Genomic DNA, 17,297 nt, shown 5'->3' with positions numbered 1-17,297 from the left:
ACTAGCAGAGAAATAATAATGCAGTGGTGTAATGGTTTGGTTGTACTAACACAAGTAAAACTAGTAGCAGTGGGAAGATTAAATTACAGAAACAATAGCATAATTAAAAGAATTTAGTAGAAGGAAGTAGTTATATTAGTGTTATAAAATTAGCAGAAGTTGCATTATTAATTTACCATGATAACAATGAATGGAAACAGAACCGAATTGGCCGATTTAGCAAATTAAGCATAGGAATTAGTTGTTCGAAATCGATTGAAATTTGTCGTGATAGTTCGTATATATTAATAGGTAATTGTGACTGGTTTGTTTTGTCAGAACGATGTTGAATATGTTGGTTTGCAGATACGGCCGAACAAGTTTAATTGTCCCGATTCATGGGCATGTTTGAGTTGTAGGTCGAATGACCAGTGTTGATTTAAGTTGATGCGATTGATGCATGTTTAAGTTGTTGTTACTATTATTGATGTTGTTTTTGTATGTAATTCATAACGTCGCAAACATTGCATGATTAAGTTGGCCTTGATGCCACCACGTTGAAAGTTGAAGGCTTATGCCTTGTTGAAATGCCTCGATAAACTGACATATGTTTAAGTTGGGAGTTCTACTCCGATGGTACCACATGCATATGCATAGTTGAGTCGCATTTTGGTCGCATTTCGAAGTAGTCGTTATTATTATGTTGTTCATTGATTGTCGTTTTGTTGTTGTTATAAAGTAGCGCAATTGTATGATTCTTATCTAATATATTAATTATCATGAACCTGTTTATATTATTCGATATCTCACCCTTCTGTTTGAATGTTACCTTCTATTGGTAACATACAGGTAACCAAGAAGTGTAGCTGTTACCGTTATTAGTTTGAGTTGGTGTCATTTGCTCTGATTTGTAGCACTCGGGGGGAATGAACATTTATTTTGTTCTTTGTTGTTTTTAAGTTGACTTTTAAGTTGTGATTGGATAAGTTAATTTTAGTTGTTTCAAGTTAGACAAAGATGCTATCAGTTGAAGTTTAAAAGTTGTGAATTCCGCTGCATGGTTTTATTATGTTGATTCGTTTTGAAGACTAATTGCTTGTTATGAGTTTCTCCCTATTTATATGTGTTATGTATTTGTTATAATAAGTTTTTATGAGATTGTTTTCAAGTTGAAATGTAATACCTCATGTTGGTTGGAATTTTTAGCACTCTGATTTTATTATAAATGTTGGGTAGATTTGGGGTGTTACATTAGTGGTATTAGAGCAAGTCGGTCCGTCCGGCCAAGGTTGTTGAGTCGTTTAACAATCGAGTATTGTTATTTAGTTCTAATTGTTGTTTATGTTATAGTGATAAGTTGAGATGGCTGGAAGGAACGATGCTATGATTGCTGCTGCTTTGGAAGCGATGGCTCATGCTATGGAGAATCAGTCGAATGCTATCGGGGATGCTGGATCTCGTAGCTTGGCGACCTTCCAGAAGGAGAATCCGCCTACTTTAAAGGGCAAGTATGATCCTGATGAGGTGTTGGATTGGTTGAAGGAAATCGAGAGGATCTTCCGTGTGATGGACTTAACTCCAGCGCATAAGGTTTGTTATGGGACTCATATGCTAGCAGTCAAGGCCGAGGTTGGAAGCCGCAGGTGAAGAGATCACTTGGGATGTATTCCATAGAGAGTTTCTAAGGAAGTACTATCCTGAAGATGTTCAGGGAAAAAAAGAAATTGAATTCCTTGAGCTGAAGCAGGGTAATATGTCTGTTACTGAATATGTTGCAAGGTTTGTCGAGCTGACTAAGTTTTATCCGCATTTTGATGGTGCTAATGCTGAATTTTCAAAATGCATCAAGTTTGAGAACGGTTGCACTCTGAGATCAAGAAGGCAATTGGGTATTAGAAGATCTGTGTTTTTCCTGATTTGGTTGATAGCTGCAGGATTTATGAGAAGGATAGGGATGCTCATTACAAGATTGTTAAGAAGAAAAGAGGGAAGCACCAATAGAACCGTGGTAAGTCGTATGATACTCTAGTTGTTCGGGGCAAATAGAGAGTTGCTAAAGGTCGAAGGACTAGTGGGGGAGATGCTCCTGCTAGTGTGACTTATTTTAATTGCGGAAAAACTGGTCATAAGAGTAATGCGTGCAATTATGAAGTGAAGAAGTATTTCCGTTGTGGCAAAGTCGGGCATGCTATGTCTGATTGTAAGCATCGCGTGATGGTATGTTTCAACTGTGGTGAAGAGGGACACATTGGAAGTCAGTGTCAGAAGCCAAAGAAGGCGCAGACCGGTGAAAGAGTGTTCGTGTTAGCCGGTACTCAGACAGCTAGTAAGGAAAGACTCATCAGAAGTACATGTTTCATTAATAGTGCTCCTTTAATTACTATTATTGATACTGGTGCTACTAATTGCTTTATTGCTGTTGATTGTGTTGAAAGATTGGGTCTTGTATTGTCTTCTATGAATGGAGAAATGGTTGTCGAGACTCCTGCTAAAGGATCGGTGACTACTCCGCTTGTGTGTTTAAAGTGTCCTTTGTCGATCTTCGACAGAGACTTTGATTTTGATTTATTTTGTTTGTTGTTGGGTGGATTGGATGTAATCTTAGGTATGAACTAGTTAGAATATAACTATGTTCATATTAATTGGTATAATTAGTCGGGGAGGTTTTCTTCACTTGAATAAGAAGAGGCTGGTTTATTGACTATCAAACAACTAAAGAAGTTGGTGATAAGTGAAGCTCAGATATTCTCGTTGACGACATCTCTATCAGCTGAGAATCAAGCTATAATTGAAGAGTTGCAAGTGGTGCGAGAATTCCCTAAAGTTTTCCCTGATGAAATTCCAAATGTACAGTCGGAAAGAGAAGTTGAATTTGGCATTGATCTTGTACTCGGTACCATACCTGTTTCTAAGGCACCGTACAGGATGTCTGCATCTGAGTTGGCAGAATTAAAGAAGCAATTGGAAGATTTACTTGAGAAGAAGTTTGTACGACCAAGTGTATCACCATGGGGAGCTTCAGTGCTTTTAGTAAAGAAGAAAGATGGAAGCATGAGACTATGTGTCGATTATAGACAGTTGAATAAAGTGACGATAAAGAACAAGTATCCGCTTCCAAGAATAGATGACTTGATGGATCAGTTAGTGGGTGCTAGTGTGTTTAGCAAGATCGATTTGAGATCGGGTTATCATCAGATCAAAGTGAAAGATGAAGATATTCAGAAGATGACTTTTAGAATGCGTTATGGACACTACGAGTATTCTGTGATGCCTTTCGGTGTTACCAATGCGCCGAGAGTGTTCATGGAGTATATGAACCATATCTTCCATGCTTATTTGGATCGGGTTGTGGTGGTGTTCATTGATGATATTTTGATTTACTCTAAGTTGGAAGAAGAGCTTGCAGAACATTTGAAGACAGTATTGCAGATTTTGAAAGAAAGGAAATTGTATGCGAAGCTGTCCAAATGTGAATTCTGGTTGAAAGAGGTTAGCTTTCTTGGACATGTCATTTAGAATAGTGGCATTAATGTAGATCCATATAAAGTAGATGCAGTGTTGCAATGGGAAACTCCAAAGTCGGCTATCGAGATTAGAAGCTTTTTAGGGTTGGATGGTTATTGCAGAAGGTTTATTGAAGGTTTTTCCAAGTTGGCACTCCCGTTGACTAAATTGACTTGTAAAGGTAAAGCTTTTGTGTGGGACGCTCAATGTGAAGAAAGTTTTACCGAATTGAAGAAAGGTTGACGCCGACTCTGATTTTGACGTTACCGAAGCCTGGAGAACCGTTTATGGTATATTGTGATGCTTCTAAGATGGGGTTAGGAGGACTGCTGATGCAGAATGATAAAGTAGTTGCGTATGCGTCAAGACAGTTGAGAATTCATGAGAAGAATTATCCTACGCATGATTTGGAGCTTGCTGCAGCTGTTTTCGTATTGAAGATTTGGAGGCATTATCTGTATGGTCCTAGATTTGAAGTATTTAGTGACCATAAAATCTTGAAGTATTTGTTTGATCAGAAAGAGTTGAATATAAGACAGCGAAGATGGTTGGAACTATTGAAGGATTATGATTTTGGTTTGAATTACCATCCAGGTAAAGCTAATGTAGTGGCCGATGCATTGAGTCGGAAGACTCTGCTTATGTCAGCAATGATGGTTAAAGAGTTGGAATTAATTGAGCAGTTTAGGGATATGAGTTTAGTTTGCGAAACGACACCACATAGTGTTATGCTAGGAATTTTGAAGATTAACAATGATTTCCTGCATAAGATCAAAGAAGCTCAGAAGTTAGATGTGAAGCTGGTAGATTTGATGGTGGGGATCGACCAGTCTGGAAATAGTGATTTTAATTTGAATGCGCAAGGTGTGTTGAAATTTCGTGATCAGATTTGTATTCCTGATGATGCAGAGATAAAAAGACTAATTCTTGAAGAAGGCCATAAAAGTAAGTTAAGCATTCATCCGGGAGCTACTAAGATGTATCAAGACTTGAAGAAATTGTTTTGGTGGCCTGGGATGAAGCCTGATGTTGTGCAGTTTATGTATGCATGTTTAACTTGCCAGAAGTCGAAAGTTGAACATCAGAAGCCTGCATGGTTGATGCAACCGTTGGAAATTCCAGAATGGAAGTGGGATAGTATTTCAATGGATTTCATAACGGGATTACCTAATACGGTACAAGGACATAATTCAATTTGGGTGATTGTTGATAGGCTTACGAAGTCGGCTCATTTTATACCTATTGACATCAGTTTTCCTGTACTGAAGCTTGTGGAGATTTATACTAAGGCGGTCGTGAAACTGCATGGTGTTCCATTGTGTATTGTGTCGGATAGATATCTGAGGTTTACTTCTAATTTTTGGCAAGGTTTGCAAGACGCGTTAGGCTCTAAGTTAAGATTGAGTTCGGCGTATCATCCTGAGACGGACGGTCAGACAGAGAGGACTAATCAGTCATTGGAGGATTTGTTGCGAGCATGTGTTGTTGAGGAAAGAGGTTCGTGGGATACTTACCTTCCGTTGATAGAATTCACTTATAATAACTGTTATCATTCTAGTATCAGGATGACACCTTTTGAAGCATTGTATGGTCGAAGATGCAGAACACCGTTGTGTTGGCATGAGTCGGGGGAAAGTGTAGTACTTGGACCTGAACTTGTTCGAGAGACTACCGAAAAGGTGAAGTTTATTCGGGAAAAGATGAAAGCTTCCCAGAGTAGACAGAAGAGTTATCATGACAAGCGGAGGAAAAGTTTAGAATTTCAAGAAAGTGAACATGTGTTTTTGAGAGTCACGCCTGTAACCGGTGTTGGACGAGCATTAAAGTCTAAGAAGCTGACTCCTCGCTTTATTGGTTCGTATCAGATATTGGGCAGAGTAGGAAAGGTTGCTTATAGGGTGGTGTTACCGCCAAATCTTTCGAATTTGCATGATGTGTTCCATGTGTTGCAACTCCGAAAGTATATACCGAATTCATCTCACGAGATTCGTATGGATGATGTGCAAGTACGGGATAATCTTACTGTAGAGACGATGTCGGTGCAGATTGTAGATCGTGAAATGAAGACTCTAAGAGGCAAGGAGATTGCTTTGGTGAAAGTAGTGTAGTCGGGAGCAGACAGAGAAAGCATAACGTGGGAACTGGAGATCAAGATGCGAGACTCCTATCCCGAGTTATTTGATTGAGGTAAGATTTTCGAGGACGAAAATATTCTAAGTGGGGGAGAATTGTAACATCCGTATTTAGTTAAATGTTTTAATTGAATATTTTAAGTATTTTCCGTATATTTGTTGAATAAGTTGTTTGAGCTGATATGTTGGCAATCGGGTAAATGGTTGATTTAGCCGAGAGAAATTAATATTAGTTAATAATATTAGTTTTAGTAGATGTTGATTTAATTAGTTGGGTCAAGTTGTGAGAAAGAAATAGCAAATGGGGGGTGTTAATTGTTAGACTCATTAGAATAGTTAGAAGATATAATTAAATAAAAAAATGAAAAAGTAGTATTACTAGTAACAAACAAGTAAAGAAAACCAGAACGTGGAATTGCGGAAAAAAAAGAAATAAGGGTTTGAGGAAAAACTATCGCCGTGAGAAACTATAACCGGAACTGGAGCGAAATTCGATCGAGAAATTCGAGTTGCCTTCAATCCAAGGTAAGGGTAGGTTCGATTTTATAACCGAGAATATGATGATTAGTATGTAGGATTGGGGTTATATGATTTTCCGTTACATGTGTTGAAATTATGTTGAATGAATTTAGGTGTGTTACTGTCGATTGATATTGTTGTTGATGTTGTCTGAAATTAAGTAATTACTGTGTTGATTTTCTGATGCCATGTTGTTTGTGGGTACGATTAGAAAACAAGTTAATCGATCATGATTTCTGTGAAGCAATTGTTTTATGTTCCTCTGTTATGCAAGAAAAACTGAATCGGAACTATAAACCGAGCCCGCGAATTGGAAAACTGCATTGAAGGTAGAAGGTGGTGAACTCCAGGAGCCTGTCGAACGACAGGGAGGCTCTATAAGGCCTGTGTTGATCGGAACATGGGAGGAAAGAGGAAGTATGTCGTTCGACATACCATGGGAGTGGGCCAGGGTGCTATTTTGGTTGTTGTGATCTTCTGTCATGCAGTTTACTTGTTTTATCTGGTTTCTTCTTCTGCGACCTAGTGCAATTGAATATAGTTAGAAAATTAGCAGAATACTATCTTAACATCATTCATTTAGTTGTGTAGAGTTAAGATGAGAATAAGATACTAGCAGAGAAATAATAATGCAGTGGTGTAGTGGTGTAGTGGTTTGGCTGTACTAACAGAAGTGAAACTAGTAGCAGTGGGAGGATTAAATTACAGAAACAATAGCATAATTAAATAAATTTAGTAGAAGGAAGTAATTATAGTAGTGTTATAAAATTAGCAGAAGTTGCGTTATTAATTGGTCGTGATAACAGTGAATGGAAACATAACCGAATTGGCCGATTTAGCAAATTAAGAATAGGAATTAGTTGTTCGATATCGATTGAAATTCATCGTGATAGTTCGTATATATTAATATGTAATTGTGACTGGTTTGTTTTTTCGGAACGATGTTGAATATGTTGGTTTGCAGGTACAGCCGAAGTTGAATTGTCCCGATTCATGGGCATGTTTGAGTTGTAGGTCGAATGACCAGTGTTAATTTAAGTTGATGCGATTGATGCATGTTTAAGTTGTTGTTATTAATGTTGTTGTTGTATTTCATTCATAACGTTTCATACATTACATGATTAAGTTGGCCTTGATGGCACAACGTTGAAATTTAAAGGCTTATGCCTTGTTGAAATGCCTCGTTAAACTGACATATATTTAAGTTGGGAGTTCTACTCCGATGGTACCACATGCATATGCATAGTTGAGTCTCATTTTGTCGCATTTGGAAGTTGTCGTTATTATTATGTTGTTTGTTGATTGTCGTTTTGTTGTTGTTATAAAGTAGCGCAATTGTATGATTCTTATCTAATATATTAATTATCATGCACTTGTTTATATTATTCGATATCTCACCCCTTATGTTTGATTGTTACCCTCTGTTGGTAACGTGGAGGTAACTAAGAAGAGTAGCTGTTACCGTTATTAGTTCGAGTTTGTGTCATTTGCTCTGATACGTAGCACTCAGGGGGAATGAAAGTTTGTTTTGTTCTTTGTTGTTTTGAAGTTGACTTTTAAGTTGTTATTGGAGAAGTCAATTTTAGTTGTTTCAAGTTAGACAAAGATGCTATCAGTTGAAGTTTAAAAGTTGTGAATTTCGCTGCATGGTTTTATTATATTGATTCGTTTTGAAGACTAATTGCTTGTTATGAGGTTCTCCCTATTTATATGTGTTATGTATCTATTGTAATAAGTTTTTATGCGATTGTTTTCAAGTTGAAATGTAATACCTCGTGTTGGTTGGAATTTTTAGCACTCTGATTTTATTATAAACGTTGGGTAGATTTGGGGTGTTACATTAGTGGTATTAAATCAAGTCGGTCAGTCCGACCAAGTTGTTAAGTCGTTTAACAATCAAGTATTGATATTTAGTTCTAACTGTTGTTTATGTTGTAGTGATAAGTTGAGATGGCTGGAAGGAACGATGTTGTGATTGTTGCTGCTTTGGAAGAGATGGCTCATGCTATGGAGAATCAGCCAAATTCTATCGGGACGAGGGTTTCAGGTATAAATGTTACTTTTTATTAGGCACCCTGTGTATTATGGTTGGTATAAATTAGGTACCTTAAAATTGTATTAATTACCTCACAATTTAATTCAGTAGGGATGATTACAATTAAAATTAACTTGCAGATAGAACATTATGAATTCAGTAGCTGAAAATAGAATACCTTAGATATAGCCGGTGCATACGAATGATAATGGAAACAGAGTAGTATTAATAACAGGTTTTGTAGTCTCTGCATAATTGCTAGCAGTGTCTTTTTAAAATAGCAAAACCAATTCCATAGCATATCAGTGGCAGTAGCAGAAAATAGAACAATAGCAGACAAAAATAATTTAGCAGAGTTGGATAATATTAGGAGTGTTCTGGGAATAGTCCGCTAACCGTTGTTTTGCGATGTTTTGTGTTGTTGTGACGCAGTGAATATTTGTGAATTGCGGTGAAGTGAAGGAAATAAAGCGACGATAATTTATCAATGATTATTGATATTTTCCTATGATATAGGTGAATGCCTCGTGATGTTATTTTGTGAATTTTGTTGTGAATGTTGCATTTCATTCGTGTCGCATGAATTGCATTTGTTTTGGTGACGGCCTGCATTTGGCGAAACAGTGACGAAAGCTTATGCCTGTTGGAATGCCTCTAATAATTGGCAATTGGCGATGGGGGATGAAGCCCTAGGTACCACATGCATTTGCACTTGTCGTGTCTCATTCATTTGTATTATTTATGACGTTGTGTGATCTACTATCAAGCGTTTACTCATCAATTGGCCAAACAACCCAAAATGCCCCTTCTTTCAAATTTAATTACACTATCATATGGCCAATTTGGTAATTAGCAAAATAACCCTTCAATTTACAATCAACAATTGACACTTGGCAACTTGAATTCTTCTTCAATTCAAAAATAAATTTGGGCGCTTCCTCTCATTTCTTTTCGCCCTTCTCTCTCATCAAACCCTACCTCTTTTGCTCTCTCTCTTTTCCTTCAAACCCTACCTCAGTCGCCTTCATTCTCTCCTCCCATTCTTCAATACAGAAATTATAATTTCTTCTCACTCTCACAAGCATCTAAAATTTGTAAACAATCTTAGATATGCATTCTTCTTTTCTCTTACTATTTCGTTTCAAATACTTTTGCAATATTTGTTGATTCTGTTGATGTGGCACTGAAGAAGAACAATGACAATGTTTTGGTTTTTCAGGTTTTGATTTCCATTGCTTCTTTCTTGCATAAGTGTTTCAGGTATTAATATATATTTGTCTTGATTCGAAAAACCCAGTGACATGCTTTGCTTTTGTACCGACATGTCAGTCACTGAATGTTGTTTGTACGAGTTTGTTATATATTCCGGAAGCTCGAACCCCCAGACTTCTGAAACATTCTTATCATATATACATTCCGGAAGCTCGAACCCCGGATATTTTGAAAATTCCTATCAGGTGCATATTATGAAAGCATCACCCTCTAGACTTCTAACAACCATCTCTTTTAGATGGCACCTTTAAGCCCATCTCCAACAAGCACTTCTCAATACATCAAGCTCGGATACAATCTAATGTATGACTCATTCTGAATTTCATATTATCAAAACCATATGGCATCTTCAAGCCCATCTCCGGCAAAATTTCTTATCTCAGCAAGGGCAAATTTCTGGATATTCTAGTGTTCAATCCTCTTCCACATTCAGATACCGATTGGCATACAAAACATTCTACATCCCCAGGATTAAGAAGACTGAACAGGGGCAGCTGTCATACCCCAAAATTTGCCCATCATATTTTACTGTTAAGCTCATTCAAGTATCAAAGGCTAAAGACTTAACTGAGCGCACAATCTCCTAATCAAAGGCTCCTAAACTAGGGTTTTGTTTCCCTCTATATCAAATCAAGTTCTAAGACCTAAAATGGATCCCATGGCCTCTCATATGCCTCAAAGAATCCTCATGCCAATTTTCAAGCCCTGAATCACAAGATTGCCCAATCAACTGCTCAAATGGTCAACAGTCGATCAGTTTGACCTAAAAGTCAACTATGGTCAAATTACAGTCAAAACTCCTGATTTTTGGTCAACATCCTTATTTTGAAGTAATATTCATCATTTGATCAAGGGTTGATCATGATTCATCAAGGAAAGCTAAGAAATTAACAAAACTCATAGTTGCTAAATTAGGGTTTTGTAAGAGAAAGTCAACTGAACTTTGATTGATCATATCTCCCACATGCTTTATCATAAATTACCCAACCAAAGCTCATTCTCAAGGAAATTCAATTCTCTACAACTTTGATGTTGGGACCAAGGTCAATAAATGCTTCCGCCTAAGAGATATGGGTCAAAATATTACAGGTCTTTCTAGAAGCTCGCAAAAAGCTATTTTTGTCAGGTGCAATATCATCAAGATAAAATCTCTAAATGGAAAATATGTTCCAAAGTGGATTTTAGAGGACATCTTGGGCCTTCCAAAAAAGTCTTAGAACACTTCCATACAATAAAAAATGAAGGAGTTATGTCTTGTATAAGTTGGACGATATTTGAGAAAATACATAAAATGCAAAGTGGAGAAGTTTGATGTTTTGAACTTTTTGGCTTAACTTTTGGATTTCAAACATGTCCATGGACCTTATTATCACCCTTAAATTAATTATTTTATTTTTATAATAGTTATCTTATTTATTTGAATTTTTAATTCATTTAAATATGAATAAATCATTATAAAAGTGAAAAAAATTAGTTTCAAATCATGTGATTAATTTTCCAATCAATCTCAAACATTTAATGGGTTAAAATAAGAGTCAATTTCGTGCAAAATATATTGGAAAGAGATGAGAAATATTGGAACCAAAAATAGAAAGATTTGTACCATATTTTATCAAATTTCCAAGTGATTAAAAACACAAACATCCAAGCCCAAGTCTGACCTAATTCCTTCTAATGTATATATTCATCAAGCTCAAAAGAATAGGGGACGAAATTTGAGAGAGAGGACAAGGGTTTCAAGACTCCAAGAATATCAAAGAATAGTGAATTTTCGTATTCATCATTGCAAGGAATCTTAAAGCCAAACAAGCATCCTATTCTCTTCCTGAGGTGATATATAGTAGGTTTGGATCAATACATAATGGATATAACCTTTAAAACGCTCACGTTCAATTCACCATCTTCATGCATATTTTAATTTTCATAAATTCATGTTTTACCGTATTTTGATACAAGCTAACCACATATTTGAGTTCATGATGATGTATAGAAGCAATTAGAACCACTTGTGTGAAGCTTGGATGCAAATACGACGTTCCACCATTGTTAGGGCATAAACAAAGCTCACCTTCGTTTTCATAGCTACAGCGCGTTCCAGGCCAAACAAATTGCACCATTAAACTCAGGAGATGATATTTAGTGGATCTGGGCTTTCATGTTGTTTGGATTCACGTGTTTTCTTGAGTTTTGATTTTGCAGGAATTCGAAGGAAGAATTCGCAGGTGAATCCGCAACAAAAGTCCCAGCAGAATCCACAGGTAATGAGGATGAAGACGATGACATGGCACTTTGACCCTTGGACCACACGCACTGCAAATTCATTGGACGGTCAACTATCTGACTCTCTCTCTCGCCTTCTCATTGGCTGATCAAAGAACCCAGGACCCACGCGCTGAATCTCTCCACTTGTCATTTTTTTTATATTTATTGTTTGATGGTTGTTCCACTAACGAATGAAACAACTGGCGCAGCTAGCAAGGGAGAAGTTCTCATCACACCACAAACTTGGGTTCGATTCCCATAACGACATCATTTTGTTTATTTCTTCTTATTTGCAGATTCAGCGTAATCAGGCTACGCAGGTCCAGCATACACTCCATCCTTCCTGCCGTTGGATCTTTGTAGAACCACATCTGAAGGTCTCAGGCTTGCAGGTCTACCATGCACCTGCAGGAACTCATCACACTGAATCATTGCGCCCAGGTTTTTTTATTCATTTATATTTATGTTGTATGTTTCCTTTTCTTATTTTTTTTATTTTATTTTTTTCACTTAATTTCTTTTCGAAAAACTTCAAACTTTTTTTAACAACTAAGTTCTTTTTTTTTTAGTTAAATCAATTAGTTTTTTTTATAGGATAATTAATTTAATTTAGTTTTGATAATTGAATTAATAGGTTTTTTATTTAAGATAATTAATTAATTTAGACTAAATGATTTAGCTTTAATTTTAGTAATAATCCCCATTAGTTAAATAATTAGATTAAATAAATTAGGTCAAATAATTAGGGTTTTTTAATTTAATTTAGGCTAATTAGGTTTATTTAATCAATTGACTATTCCTTGCCATTTTAATTTAGTGCAGTTAGGTTTAGTAATTAGTTTCCCATTAACCCGTGTTGACCCATTAAGTGGTAGGTGTTGTCTATTAAATTGTAAGCTAGGTTTTTTTACCCTATTGGTTTTTTTACCTTCAAGGTTTAGGTTCGTCTTTGTAATCAAACATTGAATTTCTTCAAGCGTGATTCTCTTCTCACCTCATACTCCCTTGATTGTCGCATGCCTTTAATTTTAATTATTTATTTTATTTAAATTTCGATTTTATTATTTATTTATTTAAATTATTTGCCTTTATTTTAATTTATTTATTTTCTGCCATTTAAATTCTAGAAAATGTGTATAGGTCGCAAGGTTTTTTGATGTAATAGTAATTAGGACTTTTACTTTGCACATTTTATTTTCCGCAAATTATAAACAGCTGTTAACTGTGTGGTTAGTAATTTTAGGGAGTGAAAACCATGAATTGAATTTAGAATCACTAATTTTATAAGATAAAATATCCGAACTGAATCACTTGATTGTGACACACACACACACACCTTTATGGTAACCTCCTCTTATGCTGCCTGTTGCCTGTTTCCTTTCAATTTAAAAAATAGTCAAGTCCCTCGAATACGAGGATACCTTAGCTTGCTGCCTACGAATAAAATCATCATATGAGATCTAGTTCGTCGATGTTGCCTACGATAAAATGATAATAGTCCCTTTCGATTGCTAAGGTATCCTCATTGGTTGCCTAAAAATGACTATTATCTCCTTCCCTAAGACTACCTGCCCTCTTTATGTTAGGGACGGTCTTATGGCGAACGATACCTTCGATGACCCTTTTCAAAATCCAATGAAAGGACTACCTGCCCTCCTTATGGTATGGATAGCCCTTTCAAACAAAAGTCTTAAAGAACAGAAAAATTAAACTTAGGGTAGGTGCTCTTAAATGCTTGCTCTATTCAAACTCAAATACATTTCCCACTCTTCTTTAAAATCAATTCAAAAATACTACGCTTATTTACAAGCTAAAGTTCTTCTTCAAAATCTTTTCTTATTCACACACTACACTTCAAACATTTTTGAAAACAAAAAGTGAGCTAAGCAATTAAGAGCCCATGGATAACCATGGATACAAAGGGTGCTTACACCTTCCCTTTGTGTAACCTACCCCCCGAACTCAAAATCTTTCAAAGGTCTTTCCTGTTCTTTTTGCCTTTCCAATTGGATAAAATAAAAGTCGGTGGCGACTCTTGCTATCCGCAACATTTTAAAAAGTCAGTTCTCCCACCGTATTACAGAACTGGCGATTCTGTTGGGAAATTTAAAAGAGGGGTTACCTTAGAGCTATGATCACTTTAAATTGTTTGTCTTGTTTGCTTTATTGTTAACGGTACTGCTTGGGAATGTTCTTGTGTGAAAGATCCTACACCCGGATCTAGTGTATCTTAGGCATGTGGCAATAGACCAAGGAGACTGTACGAATTGTATCGATATGGTTGATCTGGTGGCCACCGTTAGTGTGACGCTTTGGTTTGTCTTGATGGCCCTTGAAAGTGATCGAGGAGACATTTGACTGCCGCGTGGTGTCATTATGCACTAATTTGCCCTTAGAACCCTAGTTGAACTTGACTTTGGCCTATAGGAAGTAGCGAGATAGCTGGCTTTGGATTCCTGACTGAAGCTGGTTGAGACTCGATGCTACACTCATTAAGATTGGACTCTAGGGATGTTTTTGGCTGGCCGTTCGAGTGCCATGTTGAGATAATGCCCGCGAGAAAGATCAGGGATATGAGCTAGAGCTGTCAATATGGGCTACCCAGCCCATATGGGCCGGCCCATATGGACTTCGGGCTTTTTAGGGCCGGGCCCAAAAAACCCATTTTTAAATGGGCTCTAATTTTACTACCCAGGCCCGACCCTGTCTGGGCTGCGGGCTACCCGGCCCTAAATGGGCTTCGGCCCTAAACGGGCCCATTTCTATAAAAAAAATTAAAATTTTCTCCTTATTTTTGTAAGTAACCATATAATTGCATGTAAGAATACATTATATATATATATATATATATATATATATATATATATATATATATATATATATATATATATATATATATATATATATATATATTAAATTTTATATCCAAAATTATAATTTCTTAATAATTCATATAAGTTAATAATTAAAATGTAAAACAACACATTAACTTAATTTAAACTATCCAAAATACATCACAAATTATATAATGTAGCACAAATAATTAAATAACTTGTTCCAACAAATTTTAAGTTATAAATATTCATGACAATTATAATTTTATGATAATTATAACAAGAAAATGTTATAAATTTTTATAATAATTATAATTAGGAAAGGATAAATTTTAATTATATTAAAAATATTTAATTTTTTCGGGCCGGTGGGCTACCCATGGCCCATACGGGTCGGCCCATAATTTTTAGGGTTTTTTAGGGTCGGGCTAAAAAAGGCCCGGATGTAAATGGGCTCGAAAAATGAGGCCCAGATATTTCGGGCCAAATAGGCCGGCCCATGGGCTTCGGCCCATTTTGACAGCTCTAATATGAGCACCATAGAACCCGGTTACTATTTTAGGACAGGTTGAACCAACTAAACTTCAGTGGGAAGGGTACTTACCTATAGACTCCATGCAAGCCTTTAAACCTAAGGACATTTGTGTGACTTCCTTGTGTGTGCTACTAACCCTCTGATTTCCTTGCAGGAATTGTTTGTAGGACTTGTTTGTCCTTACTATCTTATGCTTTGCTTACTGCATTACATCTGCATGACATCACGAGCATAGCATGTTAACTAACCCTTTCAAGGATCTTAGGAATTTAGGGCGCACAATTCAGGTGCCATTATTAAGGACTAAATTCTCATCAAGGGGCAAGAGGATTTATTTTCCTCTGGCCATATGTCTTCCAATTCAAAGACACAATACCTATCAAAGGGCAAGAGGATTTATTTTCCTCTAGTCCTATACCTTCAAACTCAGGAACAAGTGTCCCGAATCAGAGGCTATGACCCACTGGATACGGTGAGCTTGATTCCCATAGAAGAACATCCAAGAACCAGAGTTCTTCAAATGAAGATGTGACCAAATCCGTATCTAATGTTGTTAAGTAGATTCCTTAAAGATCCTTGAAAACATTGCATTTGCATTCATGAACATCGCATAACGGGTTTTCACAACAGGTTTTTCATCCTCTCTCGCTGTTTATTTCAGCACAAATGGATCTCGAGCAATCTATCAGAAATCTCCAAGCCCAGAATGCCCAGTTCCAAGAGATGATCCTTAACTTGGCCAAGGAGCAAGAAAAATTAAAGGCACTGCTAATCAAGAAGGAGAAGGATCAGCATAGGCAGCAAGGTAGTCAAGATAATCGAAAATCCAAACCTAAGCGATCATTTACTTCGTTGCACATGCCGCTGTCTCAAGTTCTGCAACAACTGCTCAATCAAAACTTGATGACCCTATTGCCTCCATATTCAGTTCCTGCCAACCCTGCTCCTAGGTACAAGTATAATGCAAGATGTGCTTATCATTCGAACAGTCCTGGTCATGATACCGAGGATTGTGGACCATTGAAGCATAGGATTCAAGAGTTAATCGATGACAAGATCATTGATTTCAATTCATCTGAGGAACCTCATATGGCTGATGCTGTGCACAACCATAAAAGTCGTAATGAACACAACCAATCTGTGGGGGCAGTTCTGATCTCCACAGTGGCGCCACAATAAAGTCGTCTAAACAAGCAAGACACGCCTAAGCGTCAGTTCACAAAGATGAATATATCACTGGCTCAGGCATTACAACATTTGTTGAAGGCAGAGTTAATTACTCCGAGGGACCCTCCTAAGAATCCTAACACCTTTGCTCATGGCTATAAGCCTAATGCGAGGTGTGCGTACCATTCCAACATTCCTAGACATGACACAAATAATTGTTGGCCGTTGAAGAACAATATCCAAGATATGATCGATGCTGGTGAAATTGAGTTCAACCCTCCCAAGACTCCTGTGGTGATCACCGCTCCCATGCCTAGTCATGACAAGACTGATTAATGTCTAGAAGGATGGACTTTCAGATCATTAGTTCTACTCTCATTTGCAATTTATATTCTGTTTGCTTACACATTCGACTTATGATAAACATTATTCGTTTTAATCATCATCATCAGTGCATTGCATATGTTTGTCTCTAATAAATCATTTCGCTATCACTCATTTAAACTGTGTCTTTACTTTGTTTTTGTTTGTGATAATCAACTCCTACTAAGCTGTAAGCCTTTTGAGGGAGGATGACGAAAATGATACCGCAACTTCATACAGTATGCTTTTGAACGGACTATGCTAACGATATACAGACATTCTTTCAATTCCTAAACAGTGGAGATATAAGGATGTTAATCCCTCGTCAACCCCTTTGAGCCTAAAGCGTAGAAGTTTTCTTTCACATATAAATTGAAACCTTAATCATAACCTGGGGCAGAGTAGTTACTCGGTTAACTCAATTATACTAGTTGTTGTCTACACGAATAATGATGGGTTCCCGCAACCATTAAGTCAGGCAGTCAATATCCACCAAAAAGAGAAAAACTATTAAGTCAAAACTTATGAAGGAGACTTATCAAAAATTGAAACATCCCGCTGACTATAATCTCAAAATAAACAATTCAGGCAGAAGTTAGGGATAACAAAGTCAAAAAAAAGAGGTCACTACAAATCCTCAACAAAAGAAAAAGAATTACCAAAAAAAAAAAGAGGATGACTGTCTGTCCAAATAA

The 17,297-nt window shown here is 36.7% G+C and overlaps 1 protein-coding gene across 1 annotated transcript; it reads left to right on the top strand.

Annotated features, from left to right (window-relative positions):
• Positions 1-1,341: 1,341 nt before the first annotated feature.
• On the top strand, positions 1,342-3,495 carry LOC131605094 (uncharacterized). The gene is made up of 6 exons (XM_058877491.1): positions 1,342-1,569; positions 1,691-1,987; positions 2,110-2,282; positions 2,415-2,584; positions 2,666-2,865; positions 3,175-3,495. The coding sequence occupies exons 1-6, from the start codon at positions 1,342-1,344 to the stop codon at positions 3,493-3,495; spliced, it is 1,389 nt and encodes a 462-aa protein (XP_058733474.1).
• Positions 3,496-17,297: the final 13,802 nt, after the last annotated feature.

The sequence above is a fragment of the Vicia villosa genome, linkage group LG5, assembly GCF_029867415.1.
Source record: "Vicia villosa cultivar HV-30 ecotype Madison, WI linkage group LG5, Vvil1.0, whole genome shotgun sequence".
In the NCBI taxonomy this organism is placed as follows: Eukaryota; Viridiplantae; Streptophyta; class Magnoliopsida; order Fabales; family Fabaceae; genus Vicia; species Vicia villosa.
The sequence above is the reverse complement of the archived record's forward strand: the minus strand, read 5'-3'. Positions and strand labels throughout refer to the sequence as shown.

What these genes read in the sequence shown, in the direction of transcription:
- LOC131605094 (XM_058877491.1), top strand. Translation starts at nt 1,342, where the DNA reads ATGGCTGGAAGGAACGATGCTATGATTGCTGCTGCTTTGGAAGCGATG. An exon ending in ACTTAACTCCAGCGCATAAG is followed by an intron (nt 1,570 to 1,690) that starts GTTTGTTATGGG and finishes GAAGATGTTCAG; the next exon opens with GGAAAAAAAGAAATTGAATT. An exon ending in TTGAATTTGGCATTGATCTT is followed by an intron (nt 2,866 to 3,174) that starts GTACTCGGTACC and finishes GGTTATCATCAG; the next exon opens with ATCAAAGTGAAAGATGAAGA.